This window comes from Lagopus muta, chromosome 4, assembly GCF_023343835.1.
Source record: "Lagopus muta isolate bLagMut1 chromosome 4, bLagMut1 primary, whole genome shotgun sequence".
Classification (NCBI taxonomy): Eukaryota; Metazoa; Chordata; class Aves; order Galliformes; family Phasianidae; genus Lagopus; species Lagopus muta.
Window position 1 is genome coordinate 26,983,138 of NC_064436.1, and position 23,497 is coordinate 27,006,634.

The 23,497-nt window shown below is 40.2% G+C and overlaps 2 protein-coding genes across 15 annotated transcripts in view; one reads left to right on the forward strand and one right to left on the reverse strand.

Annotated features, from left to right (window-relative positions):
- Nucleotides 1–7,115, reverse strand: ABRAXAS1 (abraxas 1, BRCA1 A complex subunit). Of its 3 annotated transcripts, none has more exons than XM_048941474.1 (9): nucleotides 6,981–7,115; nucleotides 6,256–6,346; nucleotides 5,030–5,066; nucleotides 4,400–4,466; nucleotides 3,390–3,583; nucleotides 2,890–3,009; nucleotides 2,163–2,247; nucleotides 1,622–1,733; nucleotides 1–1,484 (listed from the first exon to the last, which is right to left on the reverse strand). In XM_048941474.1, the coding sequence occupies exons 1-9, from the start codon at nucleotides 7,065–7,067 to the stop codon at nucleotides 1,060–1,062; spliced, it is 1,218 nt and encodes a 405-aa protein (XP_048797431.1). In that variant the 5' UTR covers nucleotides 7,068–7,115; the 3' UTR covers nucleotides 1–1,059. The 3 variants fall into 3 exon arrangements, with proteins under 3 accessions (XP_048797431.1, XP_048797435.1, XP_048797432.1); XM_048941478.1 differs by having other exon boundaries at nucleotides 6,256–6,342; nucleotides 6,981–7,087; XM_048941475.1 differs by lacking the exons at nucleotides 6,256–6,346; nucleotides 6,981–7,115 and having other exon boundaries at nucleotides 4,408–4,466; nucleotides 5,030–6,248.
- The window catches only part of LOC125691742 (glycerol-3-phosphate acyltransferase 3-like), a 24,079-nt gene continuing 6,908 nt past the window's right edge, over nucleotides 6,327–23,497 (forward strand). Inside the window, exons 1-7 of one of the 12 annotated variants that reach the window (XM_048941465.1) lie at nucleotides 6,327–6,408; nucleotides 7,859–7,939; nucleotides 12,804–12,897; nucleotides 19,448–19,520; nucleotides 21,111–21,381; nucleotides 22,513–22,587; nucleotides 22,721–22,810. In XM_048941465.1, the coding sequence (XP_048797422.1) occupies nucleotides 12,871–12,897; nucleotides 19,448–19,520; nucleotides 21,111–21,381; nucleotides 22,513–22,587; nucleotides 22,721–22,810 (536 nt within the window). In that variant the 5' untranslated portion in view covers nucleotides 6,327–6,408; nucleotides 7,859–7,939; nucleotides 12,804–12,870. The other 11 variants (XM_048941472.1, XM_048941468.1, XM_048941464.1 and 8 more) reach the window with 11 other exon arrangements.

Genomic DNA, 23,497 nt, shown 5'->3' on the forward strand with positions numbered 1-23,497 from the left:
GATCAGGAGAAATCTTTTTCAGCTGTTGCTCTTCCTGGGCATTCAATCTGATTTGTGGGGATCCTCTTTGAGGACCACCATGCAGTCAGTGTGCATACCTAGCAGTTCACTGTGTGACAGCTGTGTGTTCAACTGCTGATTACCAATGGGAGGGGGGTGTGCTATGGATGAGCTGTTGCCCCTGATGAACAAAACTTAAGTACCCCTGACAACTGAAGGTAGCTCTAAACCACACAAGTGTCCCCTGACAACCAGCTGCTGCCCTGGCAGCCAAAATTCTGCTGTGAAGAGGCTAAAAACCAAAAAAGCTCTGAGGTAGAATGGGTACCCTCTCTGCCAAATTGCAGGTGTGCAGGTCGATGAGGTGTCATTGACCAACTTGCTCCACCCTATGGACCAACATGCGGTATTCTCTGAGAATACCAGTGCACCCCTTAGGATAGATACTGAGTTGAGAGGATTATCATTCTAGACTGTTTACCCTTGGGGAGTGTAAGGAGTGAACTGATTTGTTGTTAATGTTCTTCCCCCTAGACGTACAGACCACTAAACTTATCCAGAGGTCTTGCTGAAGATCACTTTTTCCCTTCCATTTCAGAAAGAGACAATTAAGTATGAGATAGCTAAGGATAAGTAAAAATATTAAAAACTTTGTTATATATAAACAGCTATTCCTAAGATACATCCGATTTGATGTTCTGCACATCACCTGCTGAGGAGATGCTCATTGTTGGAGTGGTCCTGAAATCTTCAGTAGGAGCTTGAAGTTCTATCACTGAGGCATCAAGTGAGATTATTGGAATGCTAGCATAGTGCTAGCATAGTTTTAAAACCCTGAGATAGAGTATACAGACTTGACTCTGCAAGGCAAAATTAAGGAATGTCATTTAGACTCTGCTTGACTTGGGCCAAACAGGATTGGAGTATTTAAAAATACATCTCTGTACTTTACAAAAACTCAGTAAGCTGTTTCCATCCCACTAGTGCAGTAATTTATGTCACTTTAATATGCTGGCAATTGCTATTTGTACAAATATATTGGGGCAAATCATTAAGTGATCAGAAAGTGGGAGAGTATGAATATTCATTTGTATCTTTGGGATTTTCCAATGCTTCCTCGTCTGTTTCAGTGCTACTCAGTGCAAGCTTTGTTTCTTGGTTGCTGTTGTCTTCATCTTGGTGTAATTCTTGGTCAAGTTGCAGCGATCTTAATTTCTTAAATGATTTTGGTCCTGTTGTGGTGTCTTTGACTTTACGCTTGGTTACTGGTTTTGTTTCAGCTTCAGTGAAGTCCCCTTCCTCTACCATGAGAGTCAATTTGTCCATGATGTTAATATTATGGTCAATCTTACAACAGTTCTTAGAGATCCTTCCTTCGAAGGAAACAATACATGTCTGAAGTCCAGAATTGGGGAAAAATGTTTTCAGTGCCTGACAAAGCAAAACATTCTCCTTTGGTTCTTCTAGGTGATCTTTGTTCCCTCCTGAAAAACAATGGTTACAGACCCTCTTGTGTACTTCCTCCAATACTGCTCTGGGTTCCTCAAGTTCACAAGCGTTCTTTTTCCAACAGTGAAATAACTTTGCTGTCTTACCAGTGCTACCACTGGACATAACTTACCTGAAGAGATCTTGTGTTGCTTTTTTCTGTTGATTTCTTCTTTTAAGTGGCTCACCTCTGTTAGGAGTTTCTCTACAGATCGTTCACTGACTTCTACATCAGAGCATATTTTCTGGAAAGAAAAATATCACTTGAGATCAGCTGCATTAACAGAAGTAGAATTTAGTTTTAGCAAAACCTGTAAAGGTACTGACTTTCTGATATTGGTAATAATATTAGAAAGCTGAAGAAATGAGGTTGGTTTTTGGAGATGAGAACTTCAGCCTTGTATTGAGTGAGGTTCAATGTCTTTTACTTGTCCTTACCTGCCCAAAAGAGCTAGAGATGATAATTTCCAGAAATAATCCTCTTTAAAGAATTTCTCAGTATGCTTGGATTGATCTTTAAAGTTTAAAGATAAACTTGTATTTGCAACTGTTATGTAGAGCAAAGAACTTTCTGATCTTGCACTGTACCTCCAACTTGCTGCAGGATTCTAAATGCTTTGCTTGACTGTTTGGTACTGCTGAAAATATCTATGCTGTGGGTATACTCAACTGACCTTCAGCTCCTCCTGCAAGGTGGCATACATCTCATTTATCTTGTGAACCTCCTGTAAGGATCCATCTTCATAAAAGAATTCTGACCTGTGGGAAAAATTAAATGGTATAACTGAGAATTGATTCCGGTGGATAGCGATGCTCATTTGAAAGGAACTTCATTAAATAAAGAAGCATTCTAGGTTTTCACTGCTTTGTTTTAGGCTTTGTTTTAGGATTAGCTATTCTTAAGTCAGATCTTCTAAAGCTTATTTTATGTAACTTCAAGAGACCCCTTTACTGAAGATGGTACTGACTACTGGCTGATGCATAAAATTGTAAGGGGGGGAAAAATGACCTGGACCTTTAGTTTGAAGTAAGAAATGTAGTATGAATTGCTCTTGTTAGGCTAATGTTCTGGACTGTTTTTTAATTCTAGCAATAGTATTGCGTATCTCTTGTCACTAAGACTTAAGTTTTGTTTCCAGCTGTGATTACCTTATGTGGGCTGGTGCAGTGCTAGGTGCCTATTTTGACTGTTCTCACTGCCAATACATGGATGAACTAATTCTGAAGTGCTTTGTGAAGGGCAGAAAAACTATAGGAGCAAGCCAAGAAGTGAGCAGAGTGTAGCTGTACCACTACTTTACTTTGAGTACTTAAAAAAAAAAAAGTCTTAATTTGAAGAAAGCAGCTATGCTAACCTTACTGGAAAGCTTTGTGTACCAGTATGTAAGGTTTATATTGTACCTGTGTTGTCTTACTGCTCTCACAAAGCGAGAAGATGCGCAGGAACCAGAAACTGTTCTGTAACCTTGCTGTTCTGCCATACCCAAGTTGGTAACGACTAGAGGAACTTTCTGAAAGAGACTTGAAGAGCATAAGTGTGAGAAAGTGCTGCATTAACATTTAAGCTTCAGTATTTCAATGTCCCCTCTCACTGGGCACCACAACCAGGGGTGCACAGTATAATTCTTGCTGGATATCACACACAGATGACTAGACTTTGAGCAATAGTTCTGTATATGGTTTAAAACTTCTTTTGTATGTCAGGCATGCTCTAATGCAGTTATTTCCTTGTTAAACCCAGCCACTTAGCAGCTTGTCTCAGTAGCTTCATGAAGCCTACTAAAAGCTGTAATTAAAATAAATGAGTCCTAATAGTAACTCAATTACACCCATAAAAATAAAAAGCGAGTCAAATCAGGTTATTTAACAGCTTTGTTAAAACTATAAAACAAACTGATTACCCTTCTTGTGGCCGGTGTAAGGCATGTTCTAGCCTATAAGTTGAACAGCTTTCTGTCATCACACTAGAAGTTAAGAGAAGGAATACAAGGCCTTGGTTTGATAGGTGTGACTGCAAGTTCTTATGTAGAAGTCTTTCCCGGAATGTCATGACCTGGTCTGTGTTGCGTCTGAATTTGTACCATCCTATTACACTCTGCAAACAGAACAAAGTTTATCAGTACTGCCCTTAAATTACAATGTCAGTATATTCCATAATGGAGCAAAGTAGGAAGTTCAGTACAAAGGCATTGATCTAAATGGTTCTGTGTATGTATTTAAGCAAATACTTAACTGTAAATGCCTGGAATGCCTAAGACTATGTTCTACTATGACAACATCTCTTGTTCTGGAATCCACTGAAACAGTTTTCTGAGGCTATACTCAACCTGGAAGTTTGCAAAGGTAATTTAGCTACTTAGCCACTTGCTGCTCTTCAGTTTATACTTTCCCCTTGAAAAATGTTCTTCTACAGAGAAGACAGTAGGTGAACTTGCTTCTGCTTAACTAAGGGAGTGAACTGAAAATTGACCTCAATTGGTCTCAACCTAGGAGTCAGCATAATTGATTTTGGATATTGAAAAAGTTCACTTAGGAAAAACAAAAGAATGAAGTTAGAATCCTAGATTCATGGAATTGCTCATGTTGGAAAAGATCTTCAAGTCCAACCACAAACTAGCCATACTACCCTAATTCTAACAACCCTCTGCTAAATCATGTCCCTGAGTACCATACCCAAACAGTTTTTAAACACCTTCAGAGATGGTGACTCAACCACCTCCCTGGGGAGCCTATTCCACTGTTGTGGCAAACCTTAGTCAAAGATGACCTAAATTAATACTATTCTTTAAGGGAGCTGTCTTGACAAGCAGTATATTGGAGTAGATGGAGGGAAGAAAAAAAAAAAAGAATCAAACAGAACAACCCCCAAAAGCTTGGATAGTCCTTTGGCACGTATTAGATTTGAAAATACCTTCTTACAGCCTGACAGTATTTTCCTCAGGGCTGGTTCATTCAGTTCTCCTGCAGAATTATAAAAGCTAGAAGAAAATTATGACAATTAGGATTTTTGTTGTAAAGTGCCTCTCTGGCAATGTTTGTATTTATTAATTTGCAGAAAGATTGCAGAGGGAAATCATGCTGCGATTTTCCTCTCATCAGAATGTAAATCTGCATGGCTGTGTTCCTATTTACAACAGAACTTGATAAATCAGTCTGTGAAATGACTCCTGATTTACAACTATCAGGTGTTTTTTCTGCCCCACTCAGGACCCTGTGTTTCTATTTTCTGATTGGGTGAAGGGTCAAGATATGCTATTTTAGAAAAGCAATGGTGTTGTTTTTTGCAGCAGACTGACATCATTCTTGTAGTTTAGTTCCACAGCTCACTAGGGTGTGGTGTACCACATCTCTACATAAAGAGATACAAGCAATATGCATAGAATTAATATAGGAATAACAAGACTTTTAGTATCTGTAATTCTACAGAGATGACATCATATCTATTGTATCCTGGTGATTTTCTCAGACATATATTACAAGTTAAACCTAATTTTGACTCAACAAATATTAAATATTTTTCTGCATCTTAAAATTTTCTTACCTGAACAGCTGGTAGCATGGAATATGCTTCTGTATATCTGAAATGAGAAAGCAATGTTACTTGGTCTGTCAGCTCAAGATGTACATTTTTCTGTGTGTTGTCATGGCAATTGTTATAAGGAAGAGGAAGAACTTTAATGCTACAGCTTTGTATGAAACTATTGTCTACTTAAAGGAAATCTTTAAGAAAGTCTAACCCAGATTTCTTTCCAAGCGTAAAGAGGAACTACTTCTATAAGTTACGTATTTTTGATACATTTTTGTCAAGTGGGAAATCAAATTTGTCACTTAATTTTTCCTTCCCTTGAGTACAGGAATTAGAAAAAAATACAGTATCACAGAATGGTAACTTTAGTTATGTTGCAGCAGCATCTGCTTTGCTAGGCAGGGAAATAAAGCTGGAGAACAGGGTGTGTGAGAAGCATGGGGTAACTTCCTACCGCTGAAAAGAGGATAAGGGATAGCATTCAGAATCCTCTTTACCTGTTGTCTCCACAACTTTTGTTGTTACAAATTTTCTAAAATCAAGCAAATAAAGTGATCAAAGCAACCAAAAAGAGCCCCACAAAGTTTAGAGCAATTAATGATGGCCAAGAATTTGGGTAGTGTGATCAATGGCACCACAATTTCCTCAGACTTCAGGTTCAGTAGTGAGATTCAGTGGAGGAAAGTTAAACCAAGGTAAAAATGAAAAATGAGATGTGACTTCTCTGTTGTCAGTGAGGTTGGAAAGAAGGTATGCATTACTTTTTTTTTTTTTTGTATTGACTGTGTTCTGAAGGAATGAAGTTAAATTTATGTATGCATATATTCTTTCTTAGGGCTACTAGAATATACGTATCTGCTCCCACTGCAGTGTAGATTTTACAGAAAAATGCTGCCATCTGCTCAGTGAAGTACATAATTTGCAACATCCACAGTATAAGTTTCAAGTTCTGTATTAAGCATGAATGCATTAAAGTTCACATGACTGTAGGCACTAAAGTTCACTTTCTGCCAGGCAACTGCACTTCAGGCAAAGTAGCAATGCTCAGGGAGCTAGGAACTTGTGTTTGTTAAAATTTATCCTTTTCAGATTAAGATTACCAATTTTTTAGCAATTAAATGTTGTAAAATAAGCTGCATGTGCCCAGCTGGACGTGAATGGGCAGCCCAGGACCTAGCAGTTGTGTGCAGTCACGGCTGTCCTGGCAGCAAGCTTGCTATGAGAAATGAGGATGCACTGACCGATTGTATAAACCACTTCCACATCGTCCATCTGTGAGTCGGTGATGCTGTTCTTGGCCTCACCTTTCACATCTCCAAGGAGAAAGCCTTCCTTTTTCGGGAGAGAACAAAAGGTCACGTTAACTGACATCTAACAGGAGTTCGGTCTTAACTGTAAGTAAACACCTTGGGGGGTGAAAAGTGCACAGATCAACAGAGCGGGTTCTCTTTCATTTTTAAATGTATGCAAACACTTGGAGCAAAAAGTTGGGCTGCGTTCTCAGGCGTTTATGAGAAAGGGCGCCGCGTGCGGCTGTCCGTGTGCTGCCTCTTCCGCGCCCGCAACTTCTATCGGCCCCCGGCAGAAGCGCTATGGCTGCCGCGGCACCGCACCGCCTCTTGCCGCGTCCTCCTAGCTTTAGATAGGAAATAAAAAGCAACTTTCCGGCGTCGTTAGTGGCGAAAGCAGCCGAAATAGCAGCGGGAACCCTGCCGAACGGCCCCGCGTTGGGGCACGGCCGTCAGCAGTTGGCGCATCGCCGTCAGCGGGGCTCCCAGCCGGCAGGGACGCGACGCCCGCCGCTCTGCCCGTCGCGGCAGCGGCAGCCCCGGGCGCGGGCAGGCCGGCGGCTGCGGGCTGCGACATGGCGGCCGAGCGCTGCCCGCGTGCGTGCACAGCGGCCGCCCCGCCCCGCCCCGCCCGGCCGCCTCTCGCCGCCCGCCCTCGTCCCGCCCGCGGCACGCACCGTGTCCGAGTCGGTGCTGAGGTGCTGGAAGGCTAGGGCGCCGAAGACGAACCCCGAGAGCAGAGCTGACGTGCTCTCGCCCTCCATGCCCCCGACAATGGCGGGCCACGCCGCGGCGGCGGGAGCCCCCAGCGGTCGCCGGCGGCAGGGCAGGGCTCAGCGCGACCCGTCCGTCCTGTGCCGTGCCTTGCTTTACTTGCGGCCTGTGGTCCGTCGGCGTGACCCTCTGTGAGATCCGTGCCGACCTTGGCGCGTTCCTGCAGCCCGTCCCTTCGCCTGGATGAGGGACGCCTGTTCCTTGCAGGGGAGTTGGAATAGATGGCCTTTAAGGGTCCCTTCCAACTCAAATGATTCTACGGTTCTATGAAATCAAGTAATTCCCAAGTGTGAATACCTCCCTTAAAGGAGAAACAATACGATTATTGAGCACGGCAGTTTAGCAGGTGGGTCCTGGGAGCAAACCGAGATGTCCTGGCTGGACTGGACTTTAAGTTAAAGCATCAAAACAGCAGTGAAACAGAACTGCTTGGGTCATCCCGCTGGGAGTTTGGGTGGAGCAGACTGTATTTCTGACTGAAGAGTAGGAAGCTTGTGTCAATCTACCTCAAAATGTGTCCTGGCACAGAGCTGGCAGAGCTGGCATCTGCAGAAGGGAAACAGGGTATGCTGCTGTGAATGTGTCTGGAGACATGGTGGGAATCTTCTGAGCTAGTAGCCTCAGAAATTCTGGGAAGGAGACAGCGAATAACAGACAAAAGCACATTGCACCACTCCTCATGGTATGAATGGAGTCTCTGCAGTTTCTGTTTTGACTTGTTTTAATAGTCATATTCCCTTTAATATTTGCAGTAATGTTATCTTTTCCACCACATTCTCAGCAGATGTTCCTGATCACAATGCAGCTCTAAAAACCTCCTGAAGAAGGGAGAGGTGGAAGTTACAGCGTTCTTAGAAATGAGGTAGGAATCTGTTTTAAAGGCCACTGGGGTTTCTTCATTTCAGGAAAGGAAATGCTTAATTTTGTCTTTCATCAGGACTACATGTAAGCTTATTATTTGCTTTTTGTATAAGTAAAAAATGAGTTTTTGCATAATATTTATGCACCTGTAGTCTCTCAAGGGGTGTTTCCATTGACTTGGGGGTGTCACGTGTATTTTTATATATTCTTATCTTTCATTAGAAATGAATGTTTTCAGTGTATTTTCTTTTCCTTTTAAACCTGTCAGCAAAAGAAGAATGGCTATTTCTGTAATACTTATTTTTAAATAAAGTTAAGTATATTTAAATGCATGCAAATGGTACTAATACTCAGAAGAGGAGAATTGTTGTACTTCTTACCTATTCTCCCAGTGAAGAGAAGAACTGGCTAAGTGGTTTTTTAGTTTTTTTTTTTTTTTTTTTTCCCTACCTCAACAAGCTTATAAATGAACAGGGGATGACAAATTCTTCAGGTGATGCAAAATGACTGCAAAGACGAATGGGAAATAGCTATCAGGCATTTCTTGCAATCCTGGCTACAGGGCATTAGATGAATGTGTAATAAATACTATGCAGCTGAAGAGATGTATTGGAGCAAACAGTGACATGGATTATGTTGCCTTGGTAAAAGGCAGCAAGAGTATAAGGAGCTTACATAGCTGTTTGTGGAGAAAATGGTGAAAATGAACATGAATTCTGGCATCTTTCAGAAATTGCCCCCAAATTTCCTGTACTGTGATTGCAGCCACTTCTATACCAGAGCAGTGGGGGTACTTTATGCATTTAATCAGTGTGAGAAATGCTGGGCATTGACAAATTATTCTTCAGTATTCATTGCATCCAAAGAAAGGCAGGATCTGGAGCACAAGTCCTACAAGGAGCGGATGAGGGAGCTAGGATTGTTCAGTTTGGAGGAGAGGAGGCTCCAGGGAGACCTCATTGCTCTCTGTAACTCCCTGAAAGATGGTTGTAATGAGGTGGGATTTGGCCTCTTTTCCCAGGTAACAGGGATAGAATGAGGGGTAATTGCTTTAAGTTGCACCAGGAGAAAATATTTGGAAAGAGCAGTGAGGCATTGGCACAGGCTGCCCAGGGAGGTGGTGGAGTCAGCATTCCCTGGAGGTGTTCAACAACTATGGAGATGTGGCACTGGGGGTCATGGTTACTGGGCATGGTGGGGTGATTGGGTGGGTGTTTGGACTAGGTGACCTGAGAGGTCTTTCCCAGCCTTAATGATTCTTTGATTAATGGTATGCAAATCATATACAAGATATGTATTGACAAATGTGCATTATTGAAAGCCATGCGATGCCTAATCGTCTGATCTGTGCACTGTTGAGTTAAACAAATGTAGGCAGATCTCTAGTGGACTCCCAGATTTTGTGATATAAAGATGTATCCTGATATGGTGATTAAGGTTTTGTAATGACTGAATTTATCTTCTGAGGAAACCATAATGCTAGTGTGGTCAGAGCTAAACATGTTACAATCATCCTAATGAGTAATACACTGCTTAAACATACTTCTTCAATGTCATAATTCAACTGTTGACAGGCAGAGATAACCTATAAGTAGCACAACTCCTCTGTGGTCAGATGCAGACACAGACCTATTTTGTGACACAGAGGAGATCTCTGCTGACCTAAAGAACAGCAGAGATAGGTCAGTTAGAGTATGGATGCAGAGGTGTGGATATTTGCATTTTGTTGCATGAGAACAGTGTGATTTCCATATATGAATATTCAGACTGAAATTGCTCACCATAGAAGGGGTGATCTTTAAAGTAATTCTGGTGACATGGAGCTCTCTCACAAGTGAAGTACAAACCTCAGTGTTTATAAAAAGCAGACCCAAGGTACCAGAGATTATTTCATGCCTGTTTAGCAACCAGGTGAGAAGTCTGCACAATGTGAGGTTGAAACATCAGGAAAGTTTAATCAAAAACCAAGAGGGCCTTTCTTCATTATTATTATTTTAATATTACTGTTATTGTTAAAACTGGTAATGGTGCTATGTTTGCTTCTCCACACCATGGAAAAATGAATGGGTCATAGTTCCAGTTCCCTAAGACAACCAAAAAGCATGGCCTAATAGTAACAAATGAGTAGAATGACCTCAAGAACTGAGAGCCAAGAGTGAGCAGTTGACACTGTTACAGCAGAATAACCATTTCTCACACAACACAAATGTCTCCCAGCTTTATTGGGCGGCCAAAAGTCATCTGTCTGGATTAAAAGCAGCTAATAAGCATGTGAGTCATGTCAGAATAAGCTGATACTAGCAAGAAGAAGGTTCAGAAAAATTGCTTTCTGTCATAAGTAACTTCTCAGACTGTTAAGTCACAATGGAGGTATTTGTTCTATGGCCACGAAAAGGATATGTTTACCTGTGCAGTTGGACAAAAAGTTGGAATTTTCTGTTGCTACAGCAAATGTGACATGCTGGATGAAGAGCAATAGACTGTCAACATCCCAGCTCCCTCCACCCCCCTGTACTTTTTTTGTTCCCTCTCTCTACTCAGTAGTACTTATTAGCAGGCATAACTTTGCTACATGTTCTGCTTTTTTGGGGATTACCTGTAGAAGCTGTCATGGCAGCCCCGAGGAAGCCTCAGAGGTTTTGGGCTGAATGGTTTGCCAGGAAAATTACAGCTAACAGAGGGCTGAAGTCCTGTCACTCAGCAGTGTGGATGGGCGAGCCTGGGGAGGGGTTTGGGTGTTCTGTCTTTTTAGAAGGTGAAAGGGAAGAACTACGCTGTCTGTTCACATTATTATTCTGATTTGTGGGAATATGACTTGATAAAGGTTAGGGAGGAAGTGCAGATGATAATTTCTCACAGGATAGAAAACAAATCTCCCTTACTCAGGAGAGGAAAATTCTATTTCCTCTGTGCAGGGTAAGGAAATCTGTCTCCTTTTAAGAAAGGATCCCTCTTACCTATACCTAGGCTTATTGCCAATTAAGGCTGTTGCTACACCCCACTGTTATGTCCTGACGGGCTATTGATATTTAATTTGGCCCACCTTTCCTGACTCAAGTCAGGTCCCAGAAACTACCTCCACCCTCCCGCCCACAGGTTTTAGCACCCAGCTGGTGTGCATGCCAGTCACCTGAGCTGAAGCTGAAGGCAGCTCTCAGATGTGCTGCATTGTGCCTCAGGATCAGCATCTTATCATCTACAACCCCCTGCCTTGTGCGGCCATATGCTTGCAGGGCAGGCAGCTATAGGAAGAGGCCAGAAATGAGAATGTAGGGGGTGGCAGCTAAAGAGGGATGAGCAAACAGAACTGTTTTTCTAATAAATAAATACTGTTTCTAGAGAAGCCTAGAAGAACCTGTAACTTGGTGAGATGGGTTGGGAATGGTGGGTAATGGTGCACGGCACAGGACTGGTTGCATGGTAGAGTCAGGGGCTTGTAGTTGCCACTGAGAAAAAGAGTGATGGGAAAGCAGAAACCATAAAAATATAACTGTTTTTTTTCCAGAAGATGTAATATGCTCAGAAATAGATTATCAGAGGCAGATAAATAATGAGGGGAAGACGATAAAAATTAGATTATGGAAGAAGGTGCAGTGGTGTTATAAGGACCTGAAGTCTGATATCCAGCAGCAAATCTGAGGACACAAGAGATTACTTGACTCATATGGCACGTGAAGGATGTGATGGTATTGTGAGCTTGTAACAAGAAGCCTGTTTGTTGGTCCCTGGGTGTATGGCATGAACTGGAGGACTTAGTGTTGGGCAGCGCACTGTGATTCTTGTATTTCTATTCGTGACTGGAGCATATGGGTCACGTTTTCTAGAGCACTTCTGCTTTAATTCCTGAAGAATCCGGTGCGTGTGGAGTGAGGCTGCTCCACCACGCAAACCAGACCATGGTTTGTGGGGATGGGAAGTTTCAAATGTACAGCCCCTGCAGTTATGCAAGCTTGTAAATGTGACCACCTGCAAAGGAAAGATCCTTCATGGATCCACACGTAACTGCTTTGGAAGTCCCAGAGCAGTCATTCCACCAATGTCAATTGATTTATTCTGTGGTAAGGTTTTAAGTGGTGTCAGTGGGCTCTCCATAGCTTCTACGGATACAGTTACTTCTGTTCTTCCTCTGATGCATATAGAAGGACTGGCTAGGGGCTGGAATTAGGGGCTGTACTGAATCTTTCCTAAAAATACTATACTAATTATTGCTGTTTCATAGGATAGAAGGTGAAACCTCCCTATCTAATGTGTTTGGATTCATAGAATCACAGAATGGCCAGGGATGGAAGGGACCTCAAGGATCATGTATCACCAACCCCCCTGCCACATGCAGGGCCACCAACCTCCCCATTTAATACTAGACCAGGCTGCCCAGGGCCTCATCCAATCTGGCATTGAACACCTCCAGGGATGGGGCATCCACAACCTCTCTGGGCAGCCTGTTCCAGTACCTCACCACTGCAAAGATGTGTGACTTGTTTCGTCACCACAGTGCATTTTGTAACCCTGTGATACAATTTGGCTAATTTCTTGTAGAACAAGAGGGAGCAGGTTTTATTTGCTTCTGATGTTGATTCCTGCCTGCTGCAATTTGCATCTACATCTCAGAGGTATTAAAACAAACAAACAACAAGTAGCTGACTTAAACCTAAAGCTTCGGTTTGGTTCTTGTGGTGAAATACTGAAACGAGGCAGTCATTTCAATGTGAGGTAGAAAGTCTGACCGAGGAAGATAGTAATTTGACTAGACTTCATTTGGAGAAGTTCTTTCTCTGCATTGTGGTTTTGTTTTTTTTTTAGAAAAGAACATTTTAGATTATTTGAAAACCACACCTACTTGATTTTGTATTATAATTTATTGGCAGGACACCTTGGGTAAACTATTTGACATATTGACAAGTCCTCATTTGACAGCACCTTATTACCAGACACATGTTCTTCTACCCTGTGTTATATCTGGTGAGTAATTGCTTATCAATTATATGGAAGTGGGTGGAGCTAGGGCGGGAGAAGGGGTAAAAATTTTGCTATCATTGAGAGCATCTTTGGTGGCACGTTTAGAGTGCAGCAGCTCTCTCCTAGGAATAGCTTTGGCTTTTAGGATGTGTAATTTTTGTTTGTCTCTTGAAGCTTGCCTGATTCTCAGCAGATGAGCAAATATTCTAAGAAAGTTATCAGGTTGATGTTTTAAAGGAGCGAGCATGGAAGAAAATAGACAGGGCTACAGCCTTGTGGAGGGCAAAACTTTGTTAATCTGGCTGACTTCATTTGTAGTGCTAGTTCTGTTGCCTTCGATGTTTAGAGTGTCACTGGGGATTTCTCATGTCTATGTGAAAATTGTAATAAAAACATTGGAGGTAAGTTGAGAATTACATTAAAAGGTATGTGTTTTCTACAGGACATTTTTAATTTTGAAAATACCTGTTCATTTGAATTAGAGGCCATTAAAGCCACCAGGAATGTTTCCATTAATTCTGAGACTTTTGGATATAGGGTGTTGGGTTTTTTTGGGGGGACAGATGTGGTTTGTTTCTTTGATTGTCTTTTGGTGGGATTTGTTCCCCACTTTTGACTTATGTGATGGTTCCTTTGAATGATAGCTTTAATGACATTTAGTTAAGTGTTGGGTTATAGTGCAGTATCAGGTTGAGGTTTTCTCATGTTAAAGTAGAGATTCCACGATATTTTGCTAATAGTTCAAGCTGGTTACAATACTTCATGCTATATTTTGCAGAAATCAAATATAATTAAAATTTAATTGATTATGAGAAGTTGTAAATGGCAAAAAAAAATAATGTATTTGACAAGTACGTAAGTTTAATGGATTTGGTTTGGTTGTTTCAGTTACATTACAGGAATTAGTACTGTTCTAGGTAAGAGTACAGGCTGCACTTGTTTCAATCCCATTTATAATTCTGTGTGATCCAGCAGTCACAACTTCTGCTCTGCAAGAAATGCAGAGCTACCCTCTGGAAGTGCACTTGTCTAGAAGCGAACAAGTCATGGCTAAGGTCCTGATTCTGCTGATAATTGTGAAAGTTTCTTTTGGGTTTTAATAAGCCAGGATTTCATGTTGTTTTTCAGGTCTGATCTTTTTATGCTCACTAATGGCCAAAAGCAGGTGCTGTCAGTTCATTATATTAAACACGTCATGTGGCAATGTGATATAATTAATACTGCACCTCTCCTGCCCTACCAATTCTTTATAGTTTCTGTCTTATTAGAATTCCTCTGTCTCTTTTTTTTACTAGTGATTAAGAACTTTTTGGCAGGGACTGTCTTCAGCTGTTTAAACATCATTTAATATAGTGGAAATGGCTGCAACTTGTAGATGTTACCAGTTGTTTTCAAATATTGATATCAGTGGGATATGATCAACTACCATGGCACTATGTAATATTGCTTTTATGTGTGATATTTTATCAGCCAGTGGTATGGTGATGAAACTCTTACTGATATCTGAGTAAGAGGCTTGTAAGAGCCTCGAGTTCTTTTGTCAGCTTTACTGCTGCAGTTGACAGATATTTAAATATTTGTTGTGGATTTGTTGTTGTTGTTATTTTTTATTTTTATTTTTTGCTCCCTACCTCCCTCCTTTCTCTATGCTTTTCCCAGTTTCAAAGGAAATTTGACCCATTGTGGACCTGCTTTCTGTAGGAAAACTTTCTCTTTGGAATGTACATTAATATATATATATATATATATATATATTTTTAGTTGTATGAAGTTTATGAGCATGCTAATCTTGCCTTCAAAATGTATAGGATTGTTTTATCAGAAAAAAAAGTAGTTCAATAGCTCTGTGATCTGATCTCTCTAATGTGTAGTTTCCCAATTCTGCAGCAGCTAATGACAGCACAACAAGAAGTACTGCAGTTCAGGCTGATTCTATGTAGACATTTTTTGGTTTTGTCATTCAGTTGAAAGTTGATCCCTGGCTGTCTTGAAAGCAAAAAAATTTTTAATCTGTCCTTATATTCTGATTAATTTTAGCTGTTTTTAGGCTGAGATGTTATGCAAAAAGCTTTTCGTGCCACAAGAGTAGGAAAGATGCATCTTGGTGGGAAATGGGAGAGAGGATGGAGGGTAATTTAGGTGCCCTTTACTTGCGCTACGACTCACTTTGCCCTCAGGAAGAGGGAGCAGTATTGGGAAATGCTGGGCTAAGGTCTATGCTTACACTTTCTGGGCCTCTTCTGAAAGTCCTGGGAATAGTACCAAGTAGCACTATGGAAACTGCTACTTGGCATGCAATAAGCTTTAAGGCAGACTTGCACACAGTTCAAGACATGAGCAACTTGGCACTGATAACCTAGTGAAATGTCAACCTGTTTCTGGCTGTGACAATGTTTGTTTGAGCTCTTGCTAACAAGGTGATGCAGAAGGACTATTCTCTGTTGTTGTTGCTAGCTTGAGTGGGGAAATAGGATGCCTTGTCCAGTAGGTACTCCAAAAATCCTTAGAGCTGTGTACCAGCATGACAGCAACGGTATTCCAGCAATATCTGCTCTTTAGGCAGTATGTAACAACTGATTGATATTTTACAAGAAATGCAGCCTTGGATGCTGACTGGATTATCTGTTGTTATGCATTTCATTTAGTCTGTTATGTAGTCTTGCAAAATAAATAGAAAATTTAGAAGAGCAGTCTATATTTGCTTTGTACAACTTTATATGAATGCACAAATATGTAAGAAAAAAAGAAAAAGAAAAATGTAGTTTACTTTCCTCCAAGTTTTCTGAACTTGGGGAAAAATAAAAGAGTAGATGTGAAAATTGGGTTTTAAGTCCAAATACTATTTTTTTTCAGTGTTGAATTTGCAAAGAAAGGATATCTATAGCCCTTACTGAATTTGCTTGGAGGTCAGGTTTGCAAAATTTGTTCATAAGCAATGGTTAACATTGGCATTTGATGAAGTGCCTCTTTCTGATTTCCATTTTTACTGAAGTGTTTTAGTAATGAGAACAGTGACTGATATAAATGAGCAAGGTGGAATTTATGTACAGAAATACTTGAATTTGTCCTTTGCTTCTTTTCCAGCAAGGAATCTAGATATTTGTTTGTTTGAAACAGAGCAAATCTTCTTCCTCTTCAAAAACAAGAAGAGGAAAAATGAGGCTAGATAGGATAGCTTAATGAAAAAACATAAGTGCTTGATCATAGATGGTGATTTTAGCTGGCGCTAAAACCCATTGGCCTTGTGGTTATTACCTCAGAAAACTTTATATGGAGTAATTTCACCAAGGGAAACGTTGTGCCTTTGTCACTCATGAGAACAAAGTTAAGAAGAGGATTGAAAAACCCAGCCTGGTCAGCAATTAGTAGAAGCTTTTGAGAGGTCATAGGGAAAGAGAGATAGTAAAACATGGAAATGGAAGGATAAAGAGATAAAAATGAATTATGACACCATACAGGAAAAAAAAAGAATACTGAACAACACACTGACCTCTACTTAAAATGAAAAAGGAGAAGAAAAACCGAAGAAATGAGATTAAGAAAGTTAGTGTTTGGTATCATGTCGCTTATAATGTTATGTACTGTGAAGAGAGTAATTAATATAATACAGTATTATGGATGCTCATTTTGTTCAGAAGGTAATTATAGGGCACCTGGCATGGGCTGTTGGAGCTGAGGAGTCGAATCTTCAGTAGTTCAGGTGGGATCAGCTGAGGGATGTTTGGACTTTTTGTGTCCTCATCACTTGAGAAGTGGGTGGGAGGAAAGCACGGTATCTGAGTTGTCATTCACTCAGCAAACTTAGGAATGAAGTTAGTCCATTCAGCTCTTCAATTCTGTATTAGTTACAACATCTGTGGTTTTGTAAGCTATTTAGAACAGCCTCTCATTACAGTTTTGCAACAAAGACCAGACAGACAGTTCTGTCTCAATACTGTACAAAACAAAGGCAATCAAAAAGCCTTATTTCATATTTCAGAAACAAATTAAGCATACAGATGTCACAGAATGCTGGAGAAGACGGTAACTAAGCTGCAGTCCAAAAGATGGACCTAGTCCTGGCTTTAGCAGGAGGCAGCTTATGTGCTTGATGAAAAGCCTAAGAGCCGCGTGAACGTACAGCTGTATTGCTAAGAACACTCTCCCTGCTACCCACTGCTTCAGCCTCTTGTGCTGGTTCATAAGTTAGGAGAGGTGACTTTGTGTTGTGTATCCCATGATGATTTTTGCCTGTGCCTTGATGTTCCTTGAACCCATTTCAGTTGATCTCTAGCAATATGTTCTTGACAATGAACACTACAACTTAGCTGACAGTTCTATGCAGAGGTGTTCCTTTTCTGCTGCTTATATCCATTGCCCAGTGCTTTCATAGGATGCTTCCCAGTTGTTGTATTAGAAGATAAAATATGTAATTGTATCTTATGTGCCTGCTCTGCACCAGCTGAAATTTTGTAGATGCTGTTTTCCAGGCTAATGTGTAACCATTCCTCTACTGAGAGCCCTTTCTCATCTGCTTTGTCCCCTGCCTTTGTTGCCTTAGTTGCCTCCTTAATTACAGAGCATTGCTTTTGTCCCACTTTTTCTCTCTACTATGAGGCAGGATATTGTGCTTTACGATATCAATTTCTTCAATGTCTGGTTGGTTTTGACTCGTCTTGCTCATTGAATTAGTTAATATATTTTTGTGAGTCACTTAGTGATTGTACCCTTTTTCTACTTGGGAATCAGAAGGTAGACTTCTTGAGGTATTCAGAAGACAGTAAGGGTGAACTGATTTCTGGAGGTGCTTGCCAACTGGCAGGCTGTTCATGTAGGTGCATGACGGGCGAGATAAGGGTGACAGACAAAATATGAGAAAGAAGAAAGTGAGAGAAGGGTCTTTATTTGCTGAACTTTAGTGATTTTTTTTTTTTCCATCTTTTTTCTTCTCATCCCTCATACCTTTGGATACTGGGGAAGGGATGAGGACCAGCAGCAGAATGTGTCTACCTTGATTTTTTTTTTTCCTTTCTTTTTTTTTTCCCAGAATGCTCTTTTTCACCTGGAGTATCTTCTTTCTCTTCTCAGTGTGTGGGCTGTAGTTTTTTGATATCTCCTAGATTCCCACTCCTGAATGACTCACCATGTGTTATCACAGCTTGAGACAGTTGATGTACCAGTTCCGCTTTCTTAGGGAGTAAGGGATTCTGGAACAGCTATTGCATTTTAAATTTACACTGTATTTTAATTTTCTAGCATAGATAAGGCAAAGGTCTGTATTTTGTTGCTTTTTCTCTACCTCCCTCCTTCCACCCCCTGCCGGTCTTATGTAAGATGGATTTAATGGAGTTTAATGTATCACATCGCTGTGTCTTTTTATCTTTGTTGTTTTCCTTTGGGTGTTTTTGTTCCCTCCTCTCCCCCCCAAGATGCAGGTAGCAAAAGTCAACCAAAGGCAACTACAACATCCTGATTCTGCCATGATAAACCATCTCTGTCTTGTCATTGAGTTTAACTTCAGTGGCTAAGAAAGGAGCTGTTAGGAACCATGCAAAACTTAAGCATAGCAAAAATCTAGTCAGTCAATGGCACATGCAGATTTATAGGTCTGCAATGCAATGAAAACCCTTCGTGGTCAATCTATGTGTTGCTTAAATGGTTATGCATGTCAGTAAGATGAGAAACAAGCTGTTCGCTAAGAGCTCGCTAAGAACTGTTTGCTAAGAGCTGAAATAGAAGCACGGACTCTTGTCCGTCGCAAGTGGAAGCATTAATGTCAGGTGAGGACATTTGCTGAGTGGATCACTGGTTCCTTAAAAGGCAATCAGAGCCTATGAACAGGAACCTGAAGTTCTTTAGTAAGACACATACACTGATACAAACTGAGGAAGACCTAGTACTGAGGGCTACTGTTTATATGCCCATATATGTATCACGAAAACATTTTGTACCAACATAAAACTTTAGAAGTAGGCGTATTGGTATGGTTGATCTTGAGTTTAGTCTGCACAAGTAGAAGAAATTTTGCTTTTTTTTCAAGAAGACTAGGAAGGATGAAAGTTCATTACCCACAGCTACTACTTTGGAAATGCTGTGAATGTGAAATAGTCCCTCCCTTGTATTCTGTTAAGACAAATTTCATGAATGCTGTAAGACTGATGTCATTTCTTTTATTCTTAAAAATCCATTTTTAAGTCTTTTTTTTCCCAGAATGTTTTTGTTTCAGTAATATTAGTTTGCATCATTCTGTTGCCTGAAGCTGACTGGGTAAGATAGAATTTGGGACTCTTGGTCCTCGGAGTCTCATAGATAGCTCAGTAATATGGTTAAAGAAAAATAAAAACTCCTGAAAATGACTTTGAGCCAAATAATCCTTCATTATAATGACTACAAGTAATCAATGTAACTAACAAAATAGGAGATGTTCAAGACAGCCTTCAGAATTTGAAAACTGCAAATCTGAGTCCTGGCTTCAATGAAGGAGGCTCAGACAATTCATGTAAAGATGTTACAGGGTACCTGGAAATGACAAAATGAAAACCATCACCATCTACTTTTCTTGTTTTGAGAACAGTGGGCCACCCTGCAGATTGAGAAGGGAATAAAAATGCAGAAGGTGCTGGCGCTTGAAAATTTAATCGCCAACGGTAAGATCTTCGAACAAAAGTGACACAGCACTGTTCATCTGGTATAAAGGCAGCTACTGTGATATCTTACCCAGGAAAGAGTGAACAGATAAATAAATTTAATCTCATGCTAAGTAGGAAAACTAGGATGGTAAATAAAGAGTTAATGAGCAAATAGTTGCTGATGTTGTAAACCAACAAATGAGGCCTTATGTGTATAATAAGAAAGATATCTGAACGATTGAGCCTTCTGAATAAAAGGCATTAAAGGAAACCAGTTTGGGTAAAGAAAGGAACTGCTGATAACCAGGAGGGAAGCTGTCTCTCTTTTTATGTCTGTTTTGTATTTCTGACTCCAGCAGTCCTCTCTATTTACAAGATTAGGAGTGACTGATGTCCAGTTGCTGTGAACATTGGTCATTTTCTGTTTTCTCTTGCTTTTTGTAACTCCTAGCATACAAAAGCCTGAGTCTCAAGTAAAGCAGCTATGCTACCCTGTGGATCACAGACACATCTTGCACTTACTCCAGATATACGGAAAGAATTAGAGTAAATTTTTTTTCACATCTGTTTTTCCTTTCTCCTTTCCCACAAAGGAACTTGCTAGTGCCATTCTTAGTCATTAGTCACATGGACTGGTTCATTAACTAATGACCTTCAAGTCTGGTGATTTCCTGGACGTTGTAAGTTTGACCAAAGTGCAGCTGAGGAAGTTCTCTGATTCTGATCAGTTAATAGTATGCTGATTAAACATCTCAAAATGAGCCTTATTTAAAAATTAAAAAAAAAAAAAAAAAAAAAAAAAAAAAAAAGAAGAAGAACAAAACCCCTCCCAAATATTAGCTGATATGGTTCAGTGAAATCCTAGTCATTGTAACCAGCCAGAATCTGGTCTCTGAGTGACCTCAGCAAACATTGGTATGGTCACAGGTGTGGTTGTCCTGTGAGGCATTAATTTTACAGATATGAAATATGAATTATTTTTTATTCTTTCTCTACTGTGCATTTATCTTGTGGTGTGTATAACTCAGAGAAAAATCTAAAGCTTTAGTGTTTGTTGGTAGTGAGGTGACTCTTGTAGGAGAGAGGATGGGGGCTGAGAAAAAATGCCAGAGGCAGGTGTTTGTTCCACAGTATTTTTCCAGCTGTAAAAAGTAGAACTAAACAACAGCAGCAAAATCAACAACAATATAAACAACACCTAGCTTTGAGTCAAGGCAAGAGGAGAGATCTGTAGTCTAAGCAGTACAGGTAACATTTGGAGCTGTGTGTACTTACATTGTTTGATAAATGACAGTGAAGTAGGTGTTGTGCTCAGAGTTTTATTTGCAGCTTATTCTGAATGCTTGTCTCCTCCAATAATTTAGTGGTGTGATATGGCATAGGATTAGAGAAGTAACTTATGGAATTAAAGTGCTAGTATATACACAAAATATACCAATTCAATTACAGTGCATAGAAAGAAGGAATGATATTTCTAAGAAGTACAGTTATTTTACTTTTTTTGGACTCTATGTTGTCCATTTTACCAAGTGGGAAGGAAGGCTCATTTCCTCATGCTGTTGGCTTGTTTTTTTGTCTTTATTTTTCTACTTGTTTCTTGAAACAAAGGGATCATCCAGAGAGAGGAAACCTCCATGGAAAAGGAGATTGCTGGCCAGCACAGGGGATACTTCAGCCTTGCAGATATTATGTACTTTGCCAAGAAGGGGTGTGAGACAGTTGCAGAAGATGAAGTCACACAGCGGTTCACCTCTGAGGAGCTGTTGTCCTGGAATCTCCTCAGCAGAACCAATGCCAACTTTCACCGTGTCAGCTGGCAACTGACCACTGTGTGGATCATTGGGATCTTAATCCGGTACTGTCTCCTGGTGCCCTTTCGGTGAGCCAAGGGTAATTTGTTGGGATTGTGTTTTTGGATTGCTTTTAATAGAAGGTATGATGTTATGTGTTATTGACTAGTGCAGAAATGAGAAAGAATGTGACGTGACTTTGCTTTCCAGGTTGCCACCAAAGATCTCCGGAGGGGAAAAAAGAAAGCTCAAGATATGTTTCTGATGTTCTGTATATTTTGTTAGTATGCAAATACATCTATTCATCTAATTTGTTTTTTAAATCATAGCAACGATCTGGAGATCCTTTCATTATGTAAAATAAAAGCTGTTTGAGCTGAGAGTTGGGCTTTACCTGTGTGAGGAAGAGAGAGACTGTATGCTGAACCCTTGGGATGTGAAGCAAAGCCTGCGTTCTGTCAGTGCAGGGCTGGATGGAAGAAAGAGATAGCCCACAGTGTGTTTCTTTACAGAAATTTCTGTGTTCTTTTACATGAAAACAGCCTTTATCACATTGACAAGGCACATACAACTATAAATACATTCTAGCAAGGAGCAGAACCTTGTAAAATGTCTTACTCTTTTTGAATATGTTGAAGGATTTCATAACAGTTAAGCACGTAGCAGAGCACAAGTGCCTGTGTGTCTACTTAAATATGTAGAACCACTTAAGTAGAGGACACCATTTAAGTAGGGATAACTTCAATGTTTGTTTTGCTAAGCCATTAGTGTCCAACAGTACCTAATTTTCATGGTTCTAGAGTAACTTACTGCTTGGAATAGAAGTAACTACTGAAATTTTTGAGTAGATTTTTAAAAGCTTGATGGTAGCTCTCTATTGTGCTACTCAGAAATGTCACCTGTGTTAACAAATCTCATAATCATTACTTGCCATCTATTTTGAAGATAATGAATTATTCTCCACTTGATGCCTTGAGACCAAGTTGTGGCTCTTTTTGTAAAATAGGCTTCAAGAAGCACAGTTTTCTACTGGAGGATTAATCAAATGAAAACCTGTACTCATATCTCATTGGCTTTGACTGCTTTGTGATGATAGTTTGATGCTATTTATGGTGGATAGAAGCATCCTGGAAAAGAATTAAAGGATTAAAAGATTTTCTTTCAGCTTCCTCTTCCAAATTTCATTCTTACCAATTAATGAAGATTATTTTACTTTTTAGCATCTTCTTGGCTTTCTTCAGCATCCTCTTGCTGGTCTCAGCAACTACGGTAGTAGGACAGTTTCCAAATGGCAGGTGGGTGTTTTCTGAGGGCTCTTTCCACTTCTCTTGGATTTCTTTGAGGAGCTGAATTAGGGTATTGGAACTGAAATATGCTTGAATTTGGAGAGTTGATGTGCACAATTGTGTGGCGACTTTTCTCTTCCAGGGTTAAATGCTGGCTGAGTAACCAAGTTCAGCTGACATGTGCTGCGTTAGGTGTCCGATGTCTGAGTGGTCTTGTTCAATTCCACAACAGGTGAGTGGTGCAACCCTGCTCTTGTCTATTATTCATCTCACACACTGCTGAATCTCAAGTTTCAGAGACGGTTTTAATTCCATTAATACACTGATACTCATATTGAATTGCAGCCTTGGTAGAACTTGTGTAGGTCATGTAGACTGTCTGTCTTTCAAGATGTTTTCAAGATTTCTTTCAAGATGTTTTTGTGCTCTGCTGTGTTGTCTCTTGGGTATTTGCAGAGAATGCAGTGTTGGAGTAGTACTGTATGCTTCATTAAATACAGACTTAAACATTTTCCCTTATGTTTGCTATTAACATGTTTCTGTGGTGATGTTTTTCTAGGCAATTAAAACATCAACTGCTCTATTAGCCAACTTGATAACCTAAGTCTTCATATTCACCTTTCTAGTATGTTATGGATGATGTTTCAGTAACTACTTCTAATATCTTGCTTGCTTAGTTGTGAAGGTTTATGTAACAGAGGCCCTCAAAGTAATTTTTGTTGATAATTTAGGAAGGAAAGAAAGCCATGCTTATTAGTATCTATGAGTTCAAGTTTAGTGCTTGAGTAGTCTTTGATATATGCCTCTGAGAATGGTAATGAATGCTGTTGAAATGCTTTCTTCAGTGATGTTGCATATTCTGAGCTGTAAGGAAAATGGTTTTGACCAAAACTACTGAAATCTGAAGGAATTCTCAAAT